The 22,851-nt window shown below is 53.4% G+C and overlaps 2 protein-coding genes across 2 annotated transcripts in view; both read left to right on the forward strand.

Moving 5' to 3' along the window:
• VOLCADRAFT_91671 (uncharacterized protein) overlaps positions 1 to 11,849 on the forward strand; it is a gene marked incomplete at both ends in the record, with an annotated part of 14,519 nt that extends 2,670 nt beyond the window's left edge. Inside the window, 15 exons of the mRNA XM_002951101.1 lie at positions 425 to 557; positions 1,362 to 1,396; positions 1,748 to 2,014; positions 2,598 to 2,729; positions 3,086 to 3,124; positions 3,602 to 3,693; positions 4,160 to 4,355; positions 4,700 to 4,788; positions 5,275 to 5,405; positions 5,873 to 5,995; positions 6,496 to 6,652; positions 7,575 to 7,788; positions 8,796 to 9,044; positions 9,987 to 10,805; positions 11,841 to 11,849. Coding sequence (XP_002951147.1) covers positions 425 to 557; positions 1,362 to 1,396; positions 1,748 to 2,014; positions 2,598 to 2,729; positions 3,086 to 3,124; positions 3,602 to 3,693; positions 4,160 to 4,355; positions 4,700 to 4,788; positions 5,275 to 5,405; positions 5,873 to 5,995; positions 6,496 to 6,652; positions 7,575 to 7,788; positions 8,796 to 9,044; positions 9,987 to 10,805; positions 11,841 to 11,849 — 2,685 coding nt within the window. The remainder of the gene's footprint in view (positions 1 to 424; positions 558 to 1,361; positions 1,397 to 1,747; positions 2,015 to 2,597; positions 2,730 to 3,085; positions 3,125 to 3,601; positions 3,694 to 4,159; positions 4,356 to 4,699; positions 4,789 to 5,274; positions 5,406 to 5,872; positions 5,996 to 6,495; positions 6,653 to 7,574; positions 7,789 to 8,795; positions 9,045 to 9,986; positions 10,806 to 11,840) is intronic.
• Positions 11,850 to 16,643: 4,794 nt separating this feature from the next.
• On the forward strand, positions 16,644 to 22,307 carry VOLCADRAFT_91672 (uncharacterized protein; the record flags this gene model as incomplete). The annotated part of the gene is made up of 9 exons (XM_002951102.1): positions 16,644 to 16,838; positions 18,026 to 18,088; positions 18,577 to 18,710; positions 19,118 to 19,226; positions 19,831 to 19,957; positions 21,000 to 21,154; positions 21,549 to 21,599; positions 21,800 to 21,917; positions 22,192 to 22,307. 9 exons carry the CDS (start codon positions 16,644 to 16,646, stop codon positions 22,305 to 22,307), a joined length of 1,068 nt encoding a protein of 355 aa, XP_002951148.1.
• Positions 22,308 to 22,851: the final 544 nt, after the last annotated feature.

A 22,851-nucleotide genomic window follows, 5' to 3' on the forward strand; every position in this document is an offset into this window, starting at 1 on the left:
GCGGGGGAGGGAGGGAGAGAGAGAGAGAGGGAAGAAGGGGAGGAAAGACGTACCACAGACGAGGAATGGGGGAAGAGAAGGAAAAGAAGTGGAAAAGACAGAAGGATAAGTGCGCTAAGGGGGGGGGAAGGGTGTCTCAGGAGGCGAGGTGTCCGAGAGGAACGGGAAGGGAAGAAAAGTGGTTGTAGAGGGAGATGAGGCCTCAGAAAGACACACACACACAGAGAGAGAGGGGGGGGAGGGGAGACGGGCGTGAAGAGTCGGGAGCATGTTGTGGAGAGGGTGTGATGAGCGGAAGGGGGGAGAGGGGTGAGGAACATGAACTCGAGGGGGCCGCGTGTGCTACTTTGTGTGGTGTGTATATGAATGATCTGTGCCGCGATGTGGTGTGTATGTACACGAATGTGTGTATGGTGTTTTTCAGGTGGGCCTTGCGTCAAACATCCCGCCGCATAATCTAGGGGAGGTGGTTTCGGCGCTACGGGCCCTCATCACTGACCCACGGGTCACCACGGAGGAGCTCCTGAAGCACGTGCGTGGACCGGACTTCCCCACAGGTGGGCAGTTAATTCAGGTAGTTGGTTGGTTGGTGGTAAATTAAGTGACTGGATGGATATTAGTTACGCAGGGCCTGTAGGGCCTGTGGGGGATAACCCGAAAGTTGGTTTTTTGGGGGGCTTCTAAGTTATATCGGACGTTCCGTACCCGTGCAAGCAGTCCTGTGTCGTATGGTGCGACTCCGGTGGCCCCATCTCTCCCCCAACCCAGTATCATCCATTTCCGATTTCGTTACACATGATTCCCCACCTCAACCCTAAACTACCGCAGCACCGCGACCCACGGGTCGCCCTCCGGCGGCCCGGCTCCCCCCTGCAGTTTGACCCAGCCCAACAGTTTGCGGATTTGAACATCGGCAGTCGCTCCGGCTCGCTATTCGCATATATCTCCTCCCAACCCCCTTACCTTGGCTGTTGTTTTTCTTTATTCCTCCCCCGTCGCTATAATCCCACCCCTCTCCCCCCACACATCGAGGACGACTCCTTCACGACCGCCGACTGGTTAGTTATGCCTTCTTTACTTCCGGCGCATCAGTCTATCCTTGCCATCACCTTCACTCGCTCGTGGTTCGTCGTGTTCCCACGAGCGAGTTAAGCTGATGGCAAGGAGAGACTGATGCGCCAGAAGTAAAGAAGGCACACACACACACATACAACCCCCCCGCCAACACACACACGCACACACACATACACCTCTTTACCATCTCCACCTTATTATTCCCTGCGGAAGATCCCCCGCGCATCCCGATTCCGTCGTCACGGCTCCCCCGCCCGCTTGCTTGCCCTCCTTTCGTCCCTCGTTAGGTGGCGAGGTGGTGGTGGGACCCGAGCTCTTGCAAGTGGGTGCGGGTTTGCGTGTGTGTGTGTGGGGGGGGAGGATGGGGGGGGGGGGGGGTTGAAGTGTGGGGGAGATGGACGTTAAGTGTTGGGGGGGAAGTGCGTGTGTGTGTGAGCGAGTGTGTGTGTATGTGTGTTTGTTTTGATAGTCCTTGTGTGTGTCGGGTGCGTGTGTAGGGTTGCGCATGTACGGATGGTTGTGGGTGGTCTTTGGACGGTTAAATGAAGCATGTAATGGTCGTGTACGGTTCGAACGGAACACAAACACAACCAACCGTTTTCCGTGGTGCCTGGCCTGGCTCCAAAACCAACTTGGCTCCGAAACCATAAAACCGTGTTGCCGGTATATACAGGTGTACGAGACCGGAAGGGGTTCGGTTGTGGTGCGCGGCAAGGCAACGATAGAGCGGGTAGGTGGAGGCAGCGGCGGCGGCGGCGGCGGTGACGACGGCGGCGGAAATGATGAGGTGGCGACGGCGGCGGGTCGGACTCGCCGCCGTCGTGGAGCCGCTGCGGCGGCGGCGGCGGCACAGGCAGTTGATGAGGATATTGGCGGCGGTAGAGGTGGAAGCGGTAGGGAGCTTGTCGTAATCACGGAGCTGCCGTACCAGGTGTACAAGGTACGGCACATGTTGTACCACAGATTGTTGTACGATATATTTGTGTCCGTGGTCCTCTGGAGTAATGTGCCTTTAGCGGCACCCTTCCTAACATCTTGTCATACTTCGTGTCTCACAGAATTCGGAAATTTCTCTCCCTCTCTCTATTTTCCTCTTTTTTTCTATCTATCTATCTATCTATCTATCTATCTATTCATCTATCTATTCATCTGCCCCCAAACGTTCATCAACGTTCGGTATATCAAAACGTTTTCACAAAGCGCAGTTTCGTCTCGTGGCGGGTTTTATAAAATGAACCCCCCGTCAGCCGTTGTCTGGCAGCTTTTGCGTGGACGTCAGGCGGCAGTACTGGGTTTTCCCGCCGTGTCATTGCTGCGGATATTGCATCACCATATAAGAACCCCCCCGGTAATGTCGGCAGCGTAATCGGCTTTACTTCCGGAACCACGGGTCAATGACCATATCGCTTAGGATTCGCTCCTGGGCAGTTTTTTCGGACTTTGAGGACGTCTACCCCTCGTACATCTCCCCCCCCCCACCCTCTCTGTATCTCTCCCCCTCCCCTTCCCCCCTGCATCCCCAGTCGGATCTGGTGGCCTCTATCGCGGAACTCATCGAGTCTAAACAGCTCGAAGGAGCGTCGGATGTACGGGACGAGAGCGACCGTACGGGTGTACGGGTTGTAGTGGAGGTCAAAAAGGGTTACAGTGGGAAGGTGGGTGAAAAAGCGGAGAGGGGGCCTGGTTTGGGCACATGGGGTGGGGTGGGGCGGGGCGGGACAAAATGAGGGGAAGGTAAGGAGGGAGGGGAGTGTGGAGGGTAAAGGGGGGCTTCAGTAGGTGATGAAAAGNGTGTGGCGTGTATATCTGTGTGTATGTATGTCTTTTCCCATCTTTCCCCCGGGGGGTAGAACCAGGGCCCCCTGCGGTACCCTCCCCCCCCATTTCCCTTCTCCTCGCTTACCTTTACACCTTACTTCCGCCGGACGTCATGGCTCGTTCAGATTTTCCCTCCCTCTTCCCCCCTCCCAACTTCCCGACACGCATACACACACGTATCACACCGGCGCAGGTGGTCCTCGCCCAACTGTACAACAGTACGAGGTTGCAGGTGCAGTACCGACTCCCGGATACTTCTGGGTTTTGCGATCATTGGGCTGTATTGTATTGAGTTGATGGGGGGTGTTACACTGTGGGGGGCGGCTCTCGTCCCGAGAAAGGACCGAGAGCACCGCGCAGGGCCCTGACCGGGGGCCGAAACACAGCGCAGGGGCATGCGCGCGGCTCTACGTCCGTCTGTTCCTCCTAGTGGGCTGTAATGGGTAGGCGGGTTGCGGGTTTCAGTCCCCTGGGTTGCCCAGGAGTTATTGGAACAAGCAATCAGTTGCCCTTGATGAGTTAGGGTTTTAGGGTTTAAACGGTTCTCTTTGGCATCTTGCTTTTAGAGCTCCAGGAGTCATATGTGAGATTGAGCTTAGCGGTTATCGTTGCGTACTTCATCATATTCTAACACGTACGGTTTGCATTTTCTGTTTTCTTGTACTGCATCGAGACGACGTGCCGTACTGTGTCGTACTATGCCGTACAGGTAAACTTCCACTACAACTGCACATCTCTGCTAAACACGAAGCCCTTGCAGATGGGTCTCAAGGACATGTTGCTGGCGTTTCTGGACTTCAGGTAAGGAAATGGTGGTGATAGTCGTGGTGATGGTGGTAGTGGCAGTGGTAATTTGGGGGCTTATCCGCGCCGTACATTTTTAGATCTTTTTGAGGGAAACACAGCGTGAGGGGTTCACGCGTGTGCATGCGTGTGTTTTGGGTTTGTACGGAAACTGTCTAGAGATCTGTATCATCCTATCCTGTGTGGTATTCTCACCTGATGCAGCCGGATGTTCCCCCTCTAAAACCCTTCTTTCCCTCCCGTGTCACGCCCCTTCAGTCGTCCCCCGCATATTCAAGGGCTGTTGCACCACCGCTCGGGACGTGTATTGGCATGACGGAGCCCCGTAACTACGTCACGTTGCATGTCATCTTTCCCCCTGCACCCTTTTCATCACCGGTCGTCCCCCCCCCACGCACACCCATACACACACACCCTCCCGCGCACCCTCCCCCCTCTTCCCCCCAAAACCCTCGTGCCCCAGATGTGATGTGGTTCAGCGCCGCTCCTCCGCCTCCCTCCGAGCCGCCCAACAGCGGCTTCACCTCGTGGAGGGGTTCCTCAGGCTGCTGCGGGAGGAGGGCCGGCTGGATGCGGTGGTGGCGGATGTGCGGGCGGCGGAGGACGGGGGGGCGGCGAGGAGGGCACTGGTGGCCAAACACGGACTCAGCGAGGAGCAGGTCGGCGGGGAGAGGGGGTGGGTGGGGAGAGGGGGTCGGGAGGGGGGGTGGGGGGTTGGGGGGGGTCGGGAAAGGAGAAAGAGAGTGCGAGCGTGTATTGAGATACATGGAATAGAGTTTGTGTGTGGGGGGGGTAGGTGGGTAGGTGGGTGAGTGGGTGGGTGCGCCCTCCTTCCTCCAGAATTTGTTGCTTTGGACGTCAGCCGGCAACCCTTCGCTTCTTGCATCATCATCATCATCAACATCATCAATCAGCATCATCATCATCATCAGCAGCAGCAGTAGTAGCAGCCGCTGCAGCAGCATGTGCCCCCTTCACACCCTCTCCCCGCTTTGAACTCCAGGCGGAGGCTATTTTGGGCCTTACGTTGCGCCGTCTGACCGGGTTGGAAGCCGCTAAGCTGGACCAGGAACGCCGGGAGCTGCAGCAGAGGTGTGTGTATGTATGTGTGCATCTGTATGTATGTGTGTGTATGTATGTGTGTGCGTCTATATGTGTGTATTGGGATGCGGCCGACACGATTAACCCCCAAAGAGGGGGTCCAAAAGCAGGGGGGGTTCCCCTACCCTACCCTATCCTACCCTATCCTACCCTACCCTACCCTACCCTACCCTACCCTACCCTACCCTACCCTACCCTACCCTACCCTACCCTACCCTACCCTACCCCCGCTGGTTGGACCTTCCAAGAAAATCTTGAGGCGGCCTCCGCGCCTCTCATTTCTGCAAACTGCAAGTTGTTCGTGACATGGTAATAAGATTATTAAACAACTTGTTTGAGTATGATGCTTATTTTGATGTTCTCCCCGCCGAAGCCTTTCCTCCGTGTCCTTCCCTTTGCCGTGCATGTACATGTACACGTACTATGCCGCCGTACGCCGTCTTTCCCACCTCCCGACTATGCACGGTACGCCGATAGCATTGCGAGGCTGGGGGACATTTTGGCCAACCGTACGACACTGTTGGCGGTGGTGGAGCAGGAGGCAGAGGCGCTGGCGGCGGCGTTTCCGGAACCCCGTCGTACGGCACTGGTGGCGGCGGAGGATGTACGTGAGTAGTACGGTGTTTTAAACACCAACAGAAATTTTATAAATTACACAAATACAGCAAGGGGAGATTGGCTGCGCTGGAGTGGAGTAATTCGGCTCTGATAATAAGCCATACTTCTTAACGACCTTGCTTTTGGATCCTCACGACGACATGCTGAGGTGTACTCTGCGCTAGAATCTAGCTGTATGCCGAAGGGCATTATCTTATTAGTCCTTAATAAGAAAAAAACAAGTTGAAAAGTTTTAAAAGATAGCAGAAATGATTTTTTTTAAACATTTCTTCACTTTCTCACATATCCATGTTCCAATCTGGCATGCCACTTGTGACCGCGAGGCATTTAAGTACATACATACATACACAAAGACACACACAAAGACACACCCACACACGCCCCTGTGTGGGTTCCACCTTCCCCCTGCTTGCACTTCCCTCGCCCCTTTCCCCTCCTCCAACCCCGTCTCCTGCAGCCGCCACTCCTTCCCTGGAGTCCCTCGTCCCGCCAAAGCCCTGTCTCGTACTGGCATCACGTCGGGGCTTTCTGAGGCGGTTGGCGGGGGACTCGTTGACGGCGCAGAACCGAAACACGCGAGGTAGGTAACCCGGGCCGTCCGGGACCTCCAGGGGGGGGAGAAATGGGGAGGCGTTGGGGCCAGCGAGAGGCGTTGCTGGGAAGTTGTTGTGTGAGCGATGGGAAGGGCAACTAAAACTAAAAAAACGCAATTATTTCTGTTAATAAAAGTTTTTACAATTACAAAAAATTGTTTCGCTGTTTCATATGCCCTTCTACTACTAAAAGAATAGAATAGTACAACATTCCGTTTTACATACGATAATATTTCTCAGTTTCTTTGTTTTGTTTTTTCGCCGTACATTCTCTTTTATAAGATCTCTCGAATGGGAAACCCCCCCTCCCAACATCCTTTCCGCTTCGCCACACACCTCAACCCATCTCACGCACCGCACCCCTACTACCCACACCACGCGCAACTGTGCAATTATTATTGCTGCTGCACCTTGCTGCCCAACCAAATTACATCACTCATCATCATCATCATCATCTTTTCATCATCTAATCATGTCGCCTAAACAGGCAAATCGGGAATTCGGTTGCGCAGCGGCGACCAGCTGGCCAGCCTGGTTGCCGGCTCCGACCGGGATCTGCTGATGGTCGTTACGCCGGACGGCAGGATGTTCAAGACACGGACAGCTGCCGTACCGCCGTCGTCGTCATCAGCCTCATCAGCCTCGTCAGCTTCGGCGTCAGGCGCATCGTCAAAGGTATGCGGTATGTGGCCCCTCGTCACGGCATCTTGTTACGGGGTAGCGCAACACAAGAAGGTGTCACACACACACGCTCACACACACACACACACACACACACACACACACACACACACACACACACACACACACACACACACACACACACACACACACACACACACACACACACACACACACACACACGCACGCACACCCCTTCACGTCGGGGAGTCTTCGTTTATCTTCTCGCAGTTGATCATGCTTGGCCTCCATCCTGTTTGACTTTTTCTAGCCAATCTCCTCTCCATCCTCCTCCACATGTCCGTACACATTTCCGTACCCGCCGTCCCACACCCCGCGTACCCCCTCCCGGCTCCCTTCTCCTTTCCTTCCCCTTTCCCCCCTAACCCCTACCCCCGCGCATCCTCGGGTCGTGTACGGTGGTCGTACTAGACCTCCGGGGGAGCAGCCGCCGCCGCCGCGGTGGCCGGTCCCTCGGGTACCAGCGTCGCCAATGTAAGCCACTGCCGTACATGTACGACATTTCCATACGCACATGTACTGTAGGCAAATGAGGAGTCTTCTAACCTGGCTAAGTTTCTTTCCTTTGTGTGTGCTTGCATGTGTCTTTTTTTTTGCATCGCGTCTCTGAACAGCTTTTACGTTTGCGGGCTGAGTCTCTTACCCACAGGCTCTGGACCTGGTCCCGAATTCTTTCCTCGTCCCCTCACGTTTCCTGTTCCCTCCCTCCCCCTTTTCCCACCCTACCCTCCTCCTTTTTCTCCCTCCCTCCCCCGTTTCAAAGGTTCTCAAAATCCCGCAGTCCTTTCCAATCGCCGCGTTGGTGCCTGTGCCGCCGGAGCTGCTGTCCGGCCCCCCCACCGCCACCACCACTTCCGCCGCCAGACCAACTGCTGCCGCGGCCTCCGGTGGCACCGAGTCTGTCGGCCGGATGAAGGAGGTGGAAGACGCGGGATCTGAAGCAAAGGAGGAGGAGGAGGTGGAGGGCGAGGACGTGGGCGGGGCGGTGGCGGGCCCGTGTCTTGTGCTGTGCACTCGGGGCGGGCGGATAAAGCGGCTGGCGCTGAAGAACCGGAGGGAGAGCAAGAAGGGCATTATGGTGGGAGTAGCCTGAGACGGTTGAGGTGGTTGGTTCAGGGGAAGGTGCTGGCTGGGGAGGTTTAGTTGGGCTGGGGGGGTAGCGCAAGTATTTGCATCTGGATCTGTTCTGTCGGCCTGTCTGTCTGTATGGGTGTCTTGTCTGCTTTGTTGTCGTCGTCGTCGTCGTCATCGGTCTTGTTGTCTTTGCAGTGGATCACCCACACGGGGAGTAGTAACGCAACCCAAGGTGTCACATTAGAAACACTCTCGCGCGTGCATACACACACATACTAGGGTTTGGCACTACTGGTAAGGCGCGACCATTGCCCCCGGGAGATCCCGGGATCGATACCCCTTAGGGTCAAAAGTCCTTCCGATGGTGGAAGGCATTGCGCCCCTAGTTGATGGACGGTGGTGACCTGGGATAAAGTTAACCTGCGAGCCGACCAGGAATGGAGTTGGGCCGCTGTCGACCCGGCAGATTCCGTTGGATGCTGGTGGTGGGTGCGGAACCTGAGCGATCCACTGAGAAGTTGACTAGGGTGACTGGATGAGGGTGCCCTGAAATACCGGGGAAGGCAGGGTTTCGCAGGGTAGCTGCCACGGGCGAAGATACACCCCCCTGTTTCACACATCATATATAATAATTATAGTGATAATAATGATAATAATGATAATAATGATAATAGTGATAATAGTGATAATAATGATAATAATGATAATAATGATAATAATGATAATGATGATAATGATGATAATCATGATAATGATGATAATCATGATAATGATCATAATCATGATCATCATCATCATCATGATCATGATCATCATCATCATCATCATCATCATCATAATAATAATAATAATAATAATAATAATAATAATAATAATAATAATAATAATAATAATAATAAATAAATAAATAAAAATAATAATAATAATAATAATAATGATATCTCCCCATTCTGGGCTTTTCCGCATGTAAGTTCACACACCTTTACATGTCCTTTTAATCATCTATTCCAGGTGATGGGCCTGGAATCCAGCAGCTCAAAAGCCACTGGCGATGGTAGGGATAGCAGCAGCAGTAGCAGCGCCCGCGATGCAGCCTCCAAGAAGAAGGGGCCTGATGAAGCCGGGGAGGAGGAGTTGTGCTGGGCCGCCCTGAGCCGCTCCCCCGGGGATGTGGTGGTGGTTGCCTCCGCGGAGGGACAGGTGCTGCTGTTTCCCGCCACGGACGTGCGGGTTTCGGGGCCGCAGTCGGCGGGAACACATGTAAGCGCGCGCGTGTGTGTGTATGTGTTTGTTGTATTTGTTTTCGTGGGTGGTGTGTGTGTATGTATGTGTGTTCGTAGGGAAAGGAGAGGAAGTGGACCAAAGTCAGTCTGTGTGTGTGTGCATGTGTGCATGTGTGTGTGTGTGTTTTGCTCATATGGGGATTGGGAAACTGGAAAATCATGGTGGTGTTGGATGCCTACAGGGGGTTTGAGGGTTTGAGGGCGGGGGAAAGATTGGCCCAGAACAGAGCATAGTGGAGCGAGGGTAATGAAGAGAGATAGAAAAGGAGTCACAAGAGAATGTGTGTGTGTGGTGGCGTTGCGGGACCCGGTAGGGAGCCAGTCAGCTTGTACGAACGGGTTCTGGAGGGTTTGGAGTAAAAGAATGACAGACAATTTTGCTTCCAGGCAAGGGAAAGGGAAATGCATTAGGGATTATGAATGAGGAAAGATAGAAAGAGAGGAAGAGAGGAAACCTCGCATCACAATCTTTTGGTTTTTGGCGGGTAAGTGACTCATTCAGTCAGCGGCTGCGGTCCTCATCCTCAACCTGAACCCCCTCCTCTCAACAACTTTCCCCTCCCTTTGTCGACTGGTTAGTTATTCTTTCTTGACATCTGCAACAACATCCTTCTTTCCTTCGCATCAGCTTCACTCGCTCGTGGTTCGTCTTTCCTCCCCCCATTTGTCGGCAGAGTTTTGATTCGGCAATTGGCTTCCCTCCGCCGCAGCTTACTTTTGCATGCATGTGTGGTTTCCCAAATTAAGACCCCTGCCTTCTTTCCTCCTCACCCCTATGGGGCGTCCTCCACGTCGTTTCTCACTCTCAGCCACCAGGGTGCCGCATTCACCAGTCCATTCCACTTGATTTCGTCCTCTCCCCATTCCATATCCCCAACCCACATCTTTACAATTTCGGACTTATAAATACACTGAACAGGCCATGCGGATGAGCAAGCGCCGGCCCAACGACCGCATCGCGGACATAACCGTGCTGCCCGCTGAGTTGGCGCCGCTGCTGGGATCCCAGCTACCTACCACTGCCTCCGCCTCCGCTGGCACTGCTACTGCCGCGTCCGAGCGTGGGGAGGATGTAGCAGAGGACGGGGATGACGATGGGGAGGAGGAGGAGGAGGAAGGGGGAGAACAAGGATTGACCGCAGCTATTGATGAGGAGCAAGAGGGAGAGCAAGAGGAAGGAGAGGAGGAAACGTCGAGCCGTGGGCCCGCCGGGCCGTGCCTGCTGCTGGTAACTGCGCACGGCATTGGGAAGCGAATTCCGTTGGGTCAGTTGCGGCTTGGAATGCGGCGGCAAGCAGGCATGGTCGCAATCCGCGTCGCGAGCGCCGAGCGCGCGCGGCAACGGAGCCGCCGCAGCAGCAGCGGCGGTACGGCAGCACAATGGCAACAGCAGGAGCAGCAGCAGCAGGGGGCCGCTGGACCCGACCACGTCGTGGCGGTGCTGGTTGTGCGTGACGGTGAGGAGGTGATCATGGCATCGCGGAACGGTGTCGTGGTACGGCAGAGCGTTGACGGTATTGCCGTACAGGGTCGCATGACGCGCGGCACGTTTGTGATGCAGCTTGATGGGGGGGATGAGGTGGTGGATGTGGTGGCGGCGGCGCCGGAAGTGCCTCCGCCGCGGCCGCCGCGAGCGGCTGCTGCGGCTGCGGCTGCGGCTACAGCTACAGCAGCACACGCTGCGCCGAGTGGGGGAGGCACCGTGGGAAAGGGTCGAGGCCGGGGAAGGAGAGTAGCGGTGAGTGTCAGCCATGAGTAAGCTGCTGTCCAGGTTTGCTACTGCTACTGCTGCTGCTACTGCTGCTGCTATTAGCGGTGGCTATGATAGCGGGCGGCAGAGGGAGCATGGGGGGTGGCAATGGCGAGGGAGAAGTCGATAGAGACTTCTCAAGGGGTATAGGGGGGGATGGAGGATGACACAATTTGAAGGGAAGTGGCGACACCCAGGGGTAGACGCCGGGTTGCGAGACAGCTTGAAAGAGGAGGAATGATTTGAAAAGAGGAGGAACGCCTTGTTTGAAGGTAAACTGTACGGACGGTCAAGGCTTGTACGTATTCAGTAACTGTGAAATTTGCAGGAATGGTTTTTCTTCTCGACGTTCGCACGCTGTAGAAAACATGCACTTTCTTGGCTTCCTGGATCCTCCGCCGTAACTTATCAACCGCGAGTGGTGGGGTTGGAGGCAGAGGGTGATGGGGGTGTGGACGGGAGGCGGGGGGCTCGCTGGTAGGGTGTGCGAGTCGATAGACAAGTAAACAGACAGACAGATAGATGGACAGACAGACAGATAGATGGACTTACAAACGACAGACAGACAGACAGGCAGGCGAGCAGGTTACGGTCGTACGAAAAGAATTTACGTAATTTGCCATATATATGTAAGGGATATGTGAAGCATGCCAGACGGATAGAGGTATAGCTATTAATCCTGGGGGTAAATTTCCGAAGTGGGAAGTTGGTGGAGTATGTGTATGTGGCTGGCTTGTTGGCCGTCATGTAGTAATGCTGAGTCTTGTCATTTCAAGTCTGTCGGTGTGAGAACGGGCGCTGTACGTACACCAGCACCATTCAGCATTTTCTCTTCTCTTCTCTCTAAGCTTCGTCATGAAGCGGGTCTAGGCAGGAAAGTATAACCGGAAGAAGGAATGAAGGAATAATAATACTAGGTTTTGTTACTCGAGGTTACAAGAAACCATCTAGCCACACCACATCGTACGTCCACCCTGCTAACAAGAACCGTCCATGGCATCTCAACGACCCTTTGCTGTGCAGATAACATAAGACGGACAAACAACGATGTTAATACCTCTCAACCGTCATCGTACATGTCCCAGTAGCGCGCATCGACTGTAAGAAAGACCCATCACCAAATCAACTGCCCGAGAATGCTCACTTAGGAGGGCAGAAGATTGTACATACTGTCAATCGAAAAGGCAGGGCAGATTTAACCCATTTCAGCTCCTTCTGTCTGTCATATAATGACGGTCACATGACGTGACCGAATCAACGGGATGCGAACTTGCCCCTCGCCACATCCATCATGTTTTTTGGGGTTGGAAACGAGCCATGAGGATTACTACAGTATCCTATGGCGCATACACCTCACCCCTAAACCAGTTCCTTATCCTTGCTACTTCCTCTTGACATAGCCACGCATCGAAAAAGGCATTTCACAGTAAATTCAGGATGGATTCTTGCACGACCCGCCGCCCAGCCGCCACCCTCCCAGCGCCGTGTTAAGACCATGCATGGCCGGCTGGCGATTGGACGCCTTGAGCATTGCTGCCTCGCCGCTGGACGCCAGACTGTAACAACTGTAGCGCGCTAGCAGCCTTAAGTGTGCTTCTTTTGACGGGATGATGAGGGCAGCGCCCAAGCCGCCCGCAACGGCAGCCCAGGGCATCAAGGCAACTCGTAGACCCACCGCACAGCGGCGACCGAAACCAGCGAAAGTTGTCGGTACGACGTACCCCGGACACATGGGCAACATTTGATATCTGGTTCTGCAGCAGCCCAACCACGTGGTTGGGCTGTTAAAATATTATATATATATATATGAATAAGAATAATATTAATAAGAATAATATTATATATTCATATATATATGAATATATATATATATACCTATATATATGAATATATGTATGAATATATATATATAAAACCCTAAAACCCTATATATATATATATGAATAAGAATATATGAATAAGAATATCGGACCTGCATCACCACATATATGAATAAGAATATCGGACCTGCATCACCACATATCATATGTTGCCTATATATATGAATATTCTTATCATATATATATATATATATGAATAAGAATATCGGACCTGCATCACCACATATCAAATGTTGCCTGTGTCCGGGGTAGACGTGCACGCACGGGGGGCTTCAGCGGTGCCGCAGCGATGGTCAAGGCATCCAATCGCCAGCTGGACAGGTACGCTCTCCTACACACACGGCGCTGGGAGGGCAGCCGCACGCTGCTGCGGCGGCGGGTCGTGCAAATGACCAATATCCAAACTACATATCCGCAACTCTAAGCCGACACAGTATAGCTACGTAGCTAGGGAGCCTAGGATGAAAACTTGCGATTCCAGGTAGCGAAGAAGGACAGCGTCGTCTGTTCTATGTAAATACTCCATCGCTTGTAGATCGTGTCCTAACCTTATCTAATATACATTAGGGCAGGACCTGTAGACAACGACAACTTCACATCAGGCGGGACGCGGAAATGGCTTTGCCCAGGCTCCAAAACAAAGCAAGGCTGCCGCGGCAGCATTTGTATGCCCGCAGACGTGTTGATCAGCTGGTTGAGACACCGCGCTCCGCTTGCTCCGCGACCTTTTTGGGAGGATAGGGAACGGGGATGGGGTGTCGGAGTGTCGGGTAGAAGGACGCATAGGGTATACAGTCCTAGGAGTACGGTGCTAGGACGGTTTTTATGGCAAGCGGAATGCCACGTACACAGCAAGATGCAATCATCCGCATACGCTGAAAACGCTCCCCATCTGTCCGTATGTATGTCGTGGACGAGTGGGCCTGAGAAGGATTCAAAGACTTGACATGGTTTGACTTATCTGGCAAAGGATAACAGCTCCTGCACTTACCATAAGAACGCTCCACAGGCGAAGCTTCGAGCATCCCAAAGCATATGTATTACAATCAAGAAACATACCGTAAAGAAGGACCGACAATGGCCGTATGCATCACTATTGCATGGCTTATGTATATATATCAAAATGGATGTGCTAACGCCCATTCTTTCGTACATCCTAGGAGCCCGTCCTAGATTTGTGGACCGTGCGCGCGCTCGTCTGACAGCTGCTGTCGGACAGCGAGCTGCAGGCCTGCTGCTGCTGATTGATGGGCGATCGTCTGAGTTTGACCGTTACTGACCAAACCGACCGGAGGGCCCGAGCCATCACTCGTCACGACTATCACGTCTTGTATAATTTGGCATGGACAGTTGCACGCTGTGAAAAATTCCGATACATCACGGGGGGGTAGGCATACATGTTTCCTCGGGTCACAGAGGTTTGACGAGTCGATCGTCTGTTCCAAGCACATACGTTATAGGATACGTGATTTTGGAGAGCCTTTAGAAATGGTGCAGGTGTCTAAAATCGACTCTTCTGGCGCATGTTGGCAGGCAGTTGGATAGCAGGTAGCTGCAACTGTTGCCATACATACTTACGTACACAGGTGGCTGGTACACAAGTGGCCTGTCTTCTGCTCCCGGAGGGTTCGGGTTCAAATCCGCCTCCTCGGTGTGAGAGGGGTGTTGAAATGGGGGGCGGCCCCCATCTTGTGGACGATGTAGGTCGTGATTTTATCAACTTGCGAGCTGACTAGGAACTAAGTTGTGGCGCCGTTGATCCGCTAGATTTGGATGGATGTTGGTGGTGAGTTGCTGAACCCAACGAATACATTCTGAAGTCGGATGGGGTGAAAGGATTAGGGTGCCCTTCTCGCAGAGGGGAGAGCAGGGAACTGCCTCGGGAAAGGGGGCCGCTGGTGAAGCTATACCACCCTGTAACAACATACATACACATATAAGGCGCGACCATTGCCCCCGGGAGATCCCGGGATCGATACCCATTAGGGTCAAAAGTCCTTCCGATGGTGGAAGGCATTGCGCCCCTAGTTGATGGACGGTGGTGACCTGGGATAAAGTTAACCTGCGAGCCGACCAGGAATGGAGTTGCGCCGCTGTCGACCCGGCAGATTCCGTTGGATGCTGGTGGTGGGTGCGGAACCTGAGCGATCCACTGAGAAGTTGACTAGGGTGACTGGATGAGGGTGCCCCGAAATACCGGGGAAGGCAGGGTTTCGCAGGGTAGCTGCCACGGGCGAAGATACACCCCCCTGTTTCACACATCATACACACATACGCACCGGATGTGACGCATGATCGCCATTCCTTAAGCAAGATGAAGTCGTCCCATATAGTGGCGCTGCTACAGTACTGTAGGGCGCCCTAGTGCTGCTCCACAGGTAGGTTCAGGACAATGTTTTCAAGCGCATCTGCTGATAACTTGATATGATGGCTGATGCCCGCGCGAATTTGCTCGAGTTTCTCTGCTGCTGGTGGTGGTGGTGGTAATGGTGGTGGTGGTAATGGTGGTGGTGGTGGTGCTGCTGCTGCCAGCCCTATCCCATTAGGGCGCCTGTATATTGTGTGGGCCAGGGCGGCATTCGCCCGTGGCAGCTACCCTGCGAAACCCTGCCTTCCCCGGTATTTCGGGGCACCCTCATCCAGTCACCCTAGTCAACTTCTCAGTGGATCGCTCAGGTTCCGCACCCACCACCGGCATCTAACGGAAATTGCCGGATTGATGGCAGCTCAACTCCATTCCTGATCAGCTCGCAAGTTAGCTTTTTCCCAGGTCACCACCGTTGGTACTCCCCTGCTTGAACTTTTGGTTGTTCTTTTTGACTTCGTTGCCTCTAGTTTGTTTAAGTCATTCAAGGTTGGACTCGATTTGTAGACGGATATTCACTTCATGTGTAAATGGCTGTGTCGATGGTCTGTCCGTATCTATTGAACCAGTTGAACCGTTGGAAATGTGGCAGCAGATGCAGATACGGGCACCCTTCGATGGCCATCTTGTGCCCGTGTTTTGGATGTGGATTAATGTTACGATCCGCGTTGCAAACCATCACATTTAACTGTCCTACTATGGCATCAAACTTACAGGCCAACGGAAGGATTATTGCCTTACGAAGCAGAAAGGACAAAATGGCCGAAAGCATGACGAATTGTATATGTTCACATGTAGCGTCCATAATTTGTGTAAGTCATATATATGTAAACCGCACATGAAAGCACAGATGCGCAATTTCTTGGTCTTGGATTTACTTGACAGCATGGTCTGACAGATGTGTGAGACGGTCAGGCCGAGAACGCCAGGGCCATTCCATTAGCTTCCAAACTACCAGCTGTGTTACGTGTTGCGATGACATTATTTATTATTCTCTGCTGCTATGGTTAAAGTTGCTGTGTCTGGCAGATTCATACGGTCATACGTTATCGAGGCCGGTTTACCTGTCGTTGGCCCGTACAATACCTGAGGCGTGCGCTTACTTCTCGGGTCTGCCGATATGGAACTGGTTCAGTCTTGGAGACTTGGAGTCTTGGGCCCAGCGGATATCTAACGGGCAAAGTAGGGACATCTGGTGTACGAGGGGCCTAGCAGTGATAAGTTTTAGACTGTTGCGCGGGTGAGTCGTCAAGTAAAGTAGTTTGTGAAAATACTCTGGAGGATTATACTTTGTCGAAGTTGATACAAGTTATACTTGCTGGAATGGCGACAGAGCTGCATCGTGCTTCCTGAAGGACGAATTCCTAACCAACACCAATAAAGCCTGACTGATTAATGTAAATGCCCTCATAAACATAGTAGCATATCTTTTACTCATACAAAACGGCCAAGTGAACCTGTGATCGTTGCCTGGTCCCTTGCACTGCTCGTAGATGTGAGCCGGAAGCATAGTCATAAGGCGCCTTGTCAACATTAGGTTTGGAGTTACATGAGACATCGATCATATTAAAGCACTATTTCATGCCATCGCGGCGTATAGAGAAGTCTGCGGCCGCATGGCTGTTGGTCTGGCTGGCTACTGCACGGTTCGTCTGGGCCGTAGAAGCAGAAGGACGAGATGGATCGCGCTTGCCTTTTGACAATGCGTTCGTTCAAGACTTCTGGGCAGATATGGGAGCGCGCTTGCCTACTAGGGAGTTTGTCGAGGCTGTGCAGGTAAGGCCCCCGTACAAGGCGTGCGACGGGAACGAACGAGCTTGCACCTTGCGCGATGAGACGCACATTCAGAGCTCCAGCTGGACAACCTATCCCGAACGTAGGACCGCCATCCTTTCCGCCTCTTACATATCTCCCGTGCACAACGAGCTGTTGCCCCGTCGCGCCCTCCCCCACCATTACTCCTTTGCTCCCGTCCTCCACGTCCCTTCCCGCTTTGCAACTATCCATTTCCGCTACTCCCTGCCCGTCCTGCTTATCTCTTTTTCTGAGTGCGAGCCCCCTTCCCCCTTTTCGCCCATCTTTTTCTGCTCCCACCGCCCCCTCATGGACCAACAATTATACGGACTAGATATGGCTCCCCCGGCTTTTACGGACACCCCCGCACTTGTGCAGAACTTGTAACTTGTAACATACGGAACATGCACACACATGCACACACACACATGCACAATCGCGTGGCAGAGCCTTGACTCGTGAGAGCATGTGCGCGTGCGATGCCTGCTCCGTTAGTTCCGCTCTCCTCCCGGAACTAACGGACCTGCGGCTCTCGGCTGCTTAGGAGGGGGCAGAGGCCCCTCTAGCGCCCCTCTCCCGTCCGCGGGGGAGAGAGAGCTTAGGCGGTCTTTCCGTTGGGGCTGGGCAGCAGTCCCTGGCCAGTGTCAGGCCCCGTCAGATACTTGTAACGTTCACACATAAACACACACACATATACATACACACACGCGCACACACGCACACACACGCACACACACGCACACAAACGCACACACACATACACACACGCGCGCGCAAACACACACATCAGAGAACTGTACTGGTTTATGTCATGCGCTTTATCCACCCTCGCCTTGCGTCTACACCCCCGTCAAACCGCTACACAACCCCCGGCACCTCACCGGGTAGGTGCGTGCTGCGGCGATCCGCGCTGCCGCAAAGATCCCCGTGTACCACCGTGCCGTACACAATCATCACTAAAATTAGTAATCCCTTTGTTAACCTGTTTTCATCACCCACCCGGCGCGTCTTCTTCAGGGTCGCCCACCTACGCGTGCAGCGGTTCGCCGTGCCGGCCTTCCTGGGAGAACTCGCATAATAGACCCAAACATATGTATGGGGCATGACAAAGTTAAAACAATAAATTCACGGCTTTTGTTTTCAAATTTCCAAATGATACCAATCTGCAGGCAGCTAGCTTGGGGGTGATTGACGGTCAAAACCGGCTGAGGCGGCTCGTGATCCTGTCCCTCGTGAGTGAGTTTTCATTTGGAGGAGCTGGACTGTGGAACATCTTTCTGAGCAATCTCAGGAATATCACATTCAACAGGAGAGATGGGACGCAGGTAGGTGGGCGGGGGGAAGGGGGAGGGGAAGGGGGCGAGCGTGCGTTTGGGCCTGCAGGGGTAGGTTGGGGTAGACACGGGTGGGGTAGCACGTGACCGCGACCTCTTTTTTCTCCCAGGCTTAGAAGCTGGGTAGCTGCCCGCCGCTGTAACAGCAACAGAAACAGCAACAACAACAACAGCAACAACAACAACAACTCCTATCGTCAGGGGTCCACAGGTCCACCCAGAGACAACTCCCTGTCGACCGATTATATACTCCTCACCTTACCCTGTGTCGTACATGACGTACTGCATCTATGCTGTACTCATCGTACAGCGGCTTCCTACGCCACCTGCATAAGATCGACCAATTAAGCGACCACTCCCTTTCTCACTCCCTCACACCCCCATAGGACCATTTGGCAAACCACCTTGTGGCGAATGTGATGTCGAGTAAGAGGTCCAGCACAGACAAATGCAATGAAATGTCCAAACCCTACGGTGCCAGATGCGTCGCCATGACGAGCTCTATCTTCGGCATGGAGAAGTAAGTTCTCCAAACATGTTCTCCAGTCCAGCAGCTTAGCAGCACGTTAACAGTAGATTTTTGTGTGGTAATGACTTTTACTGCGCTACGCGGTAGCTGGGATGCAGAAAAACACGGATGTGTGAAGTCGCGCATCAGGCTGTAGCCATGAACGCTCTGGGAATATGTTCTAGATAAGAATGGTGAGGTGTGGGCAGCAGTGGGTGTGAGGATGAGTTTTGAACGGGTGACAGGATGTCCGTCGGTCATTATTGCTCTCCTGCTTAACCAGAATGTGTCTTTTGTTAAGGCACTGGGGGCCGTACCGTCCGCCGTATTCCCTACCTCCGTACGCCCATTGAGTCTCCCCTCTCTGTGGTGTGCGCTTTGTTCCCATGTGTCGTACACCGGACATACATGTACGGCAGTTTTGATTACAAGTCGCTGGCGTTCTATGGCCTCAGCTTCGCCAAAGTGCTGACCATCCTCGACGCCCTGAGCCTTGGAGTGCACGTGCTGGTACTTGATGGTGACCAGGTACGTATGTACGGTTAACGATACGGCGGTAGAGTGGTAGAGTGGTACGGCGGTAGAGTGGTAGAGTGGTACGGCGGTAGAGTGGTAGAGTGGTATGGCGGTAGAGTGGTACGGTACGGTCGTACGGCATGTTAAGTATGGGCAGGGCGACTCCCGGTTGTTGTTGTTGTTGTTATGGCTAAGGAAATTACAAAATGAGCACTAGCATTGGGGGCATGTCGGTGGAGATGGTAATGGTACGGGATGCATAGCTGCGCTGTAGATCAGATCTACAGCGGTGAGGGGGACAGCAGGTGGGAGCAGCGATGTTGCTGCCCCATCATTCGCTTGCGGCCTTCTCTTCGCTGCACTTCATTCCCGTCATTTTCACGTCAATTGCCCATGCCCTACCCACCCCGCCGTGCCCCACTCCTTCCGGCCACTTGCCTATCCACCATCTCTCTTCTTAACGTTACCGGGCTGTGCACGGGGCTTTTTTTCACCACGTAAGGTTCACAGAATTCAGCAGTGCTTGCCTCCCTCCCTTGGCCACCCAATTACCACACGGCCGGGCTGCTTTTGGGCTCGCGGGGATGTGTGAATGGATGGATTGGCGGAGCCGCAGGTCTTCTTCCGGAACCCGCTGCCGTACATTGTGGCTCGCGACATTGACATACTGGTGACGGGGGACTGCGGTGCACGAGACGACGTAACGCCCGCAGTGCAGTTCCCCAAGATTAACAGCAACATAGGTATGTATGTATGCATGTATGCATGTATATATGTATGTGTGTGGGGGGGGGAGAGGTTGGTCTGCGTCTGAATACGGAGCTGCTTGTGGAGCCGATGTGCATGTGGGAAGTTGCAGTTGCATGTGCAGTTGCAGTTGCATGTGCAGTTGCGGCGCAGTTGCAGTTGCAGTTGCATGTGCATGTGCAGTTGCGGCGCAGTTGCAGTTGCAGTTGCATGTGCAGTTGCAGTTGCGGTTGCGGTTGCAGTTGCAGTTGCAGTTGCATGTGCTGTTGCAGTTGCAGTTGCAGTTGCAGTTGCAGTTGCAGTTGCAGTTGCAGTTGCAGTTGCATGTGCAGTTGCGGCGCAGTTGCAGTTGCAGTTGCAGTTGCATGTGCATGGGCAGTTGCGGCGCAGTTGCAGTTGCATGTGCATGTGCATGTGCAGTTGCGGCGCAGTTGCAGTTGCAGTTGCATGTGCATGTGCATGTGCAGTTGCGGCGCAGTTGCAGTTGCAGTTGCAGTTGCATGTGCATGTGCAGTTGCGGCGCAGTTGCAGTTGCAGTTGCAGTTGCATGTGCTGTTGCAGTTGCATGTGCAGTTGCGGTTGCAGTTGCGGTTGCGGTTGCGGTTGCAATTGCAGTTGCAGTTGCATGTGCTGTTGCAGTTGCGGTTGCATGTGCGTGTGGACATGCGGGGCATCCGGGTAAGGTAACCATTCCATCCCGCATCCCCTATCGACCCGTAGATTGCGGACCTGTCTGCATTTTTCCGTTGTATAAATTCAAAGGGAAATTACCGTCTGGCGCTTCTGGAAGGGGACTTCCCTGTCCCTAGCAAAGTAGCTCGTGTGAATAGGCCAGCGCCAGGATTAGGACTCCTACCACCAGGATGTCGGGAAAATGAACGACCTTCAATGCCTTGTAGCATGTGTCCTTGCGCACTAAGCGCTGATACTCCTGTACTAATTCTCAATGCCAACGTGCCGCGTACGTAGGCTTCCCGTGTGAAATATATGTATGTATGCTAAAGCCAGCGATGTTTCCTTGCTTCGCACCATGCGCAGGCTTGATCTACTTTCGAGCGACGGCCATGGTGACCCGGGCTGTCATGCAGTGGCTGGCGTTCCTGGCCAACAGGGCGAAGGACATGTCCCCCATGTTGGACCAGAGCTCCTTCGGGGGCGTCATGGAGCGAACCAGCGTGCCTGTGGGGGTGGAGGTGCGTGTTCTTGTGGGTGAAGGTGTGGTTTTTGGGTGAGGGGGTAAGGTGGCCACGTAGCTCCTTCGGTCGGTGAAGGCGTTACAAGCGTTACAAGCGTGTGTGCCCTTCCCGGCAAGAAGGAGAGAACATTAAGAACTACTATGTCGGGTAAGGACCTATCCCGTGATGGGGCCTCGCCCTCCGGAACACCCGCGACTGTTGTCGTTCCTTGCAACCCTAACCCTGTCTGTCTGTCTGTCTGTCTGTCTGACTGACAATGCTGCGCCAATGCTTCTTACCTTCAGCCCCCCCTTCTTGCTCTTCCTCTATACTCTTAACAAACGACCACACCCTTCCTAAGGATGACGCAAACACCTCCCCTCCCCTCTCCCCCTCTCCTCCCTTGCCACAGCACTTGTCTTTGGGGATGCTGGTTCCAGACCACTTCCCTCATCGCTGCATGGTACGACAGCGCACTGCGACGTGCTTTTGCCGGCTGTGCTGGGTTGCGCTTCCTCGACGATTGCTGCTGCTAGCTATAGCCCACAAACAGAGGCCCCTCGTCATTCTAGATCAATCTCCATCCTAGATCAATCCTCCGCTTAATGGACATCCACCTCCCGTTCATTTCCCCCCTGCCCCTCCTTTGCCCCCAAACCCCAGGGGCCCTGCGGGTGCGACACGGACGGTGTGAGGCTTGGCGAGAAAGGCAAAAAGCTATACCGGGTACCCAACACCACATGCGCTGCTGTACACGTGAGGAAATGGTACCACTTCCATGGTAAGTACGACGGTCCAGCCCGCACCGAGGTGTACCACACATACATACATACACACGTATGGAGCGGTCTAATAAAGCAATTTAGCTTTTGTTTCCGCCAATGAGCTGTTAAGCTTGAAACGCTGGCGTTTAAATCACTTCCTGCTGCTTTATTCCCCGCGACATGCTTGGAAGGGTTTTAACTGACACCAAGTTATAAGCTACCAACGCCCGTTACGATGTGTCAGTACCTCATCTGCAGCTCCAGGCCGCCCCCTCCGTGTTCGCCCCGCAGTTCCATGCAGCGGAGATATGAACGTGAAGGCAAGGGCTCTGGAACAGCTTCTGACAATTTACGAAACTTTGGTTGGCCCCGTCAACAGCCTCTCAAGCCCACTTGACGTGCCGTGAGTACGACACGTGTACGTCATTGCACGAAACTGTTTGAAGTGCTAAGAAAAAAACATCAAAAAGTAACAATTGTAACATTTGCCTAATAGCGTAGAGTTACTGGACCGGCATGTAATAGACAGGTTGGAATTTTGATGATGATAAGCTGCGAGCCCTGCAAAATTACCGGACCCATGGGTCATTTTCCCTCTATTCTCTGTGTTTCTTGTATCGGTGTGCCTCTTATACTTTTTGCCAGATTAGTTAATCTTTTTACGTTGGATCCGGACATATCACCATTGTAGACCACTAGCACTGCTTTTTGGAGGCATAGGGGAAGACTTGAAAAGCTTATCTTTCTTTTGTGTGTTTTCCTTTGTGAGTATTCAACTGTTAACTGGGGCGGTGTTGGGGAGGAAAATCCTGCAATGGGTCTTCCATATGAGCACCTAAGTCACCAGGCGCACTCTCTTTTTTGACACCTTGCAAGTACTCTGGTTGTTTGCTGCTGGGCTGTAGGTCAGAGTGTTTTGATGACGGGTGCGGCCGCTGCACGTGCGCGCCT

This window comes from Volvox carteri, assembly GCF_000143455.1.
Source record: "Volvox carteri f. nagariensis unplaced genomic scaffold VOLCAscaffold_22, whole genome shotgun sequence".
Taxonomy (NCBI): domain Eukaryota; kingdom Viridiplantae; phylum Chlorophyta; class Chlorophyceae; order Chlamydomonadales; family Volvocaceae; genus Volvox; species Volvox carteri.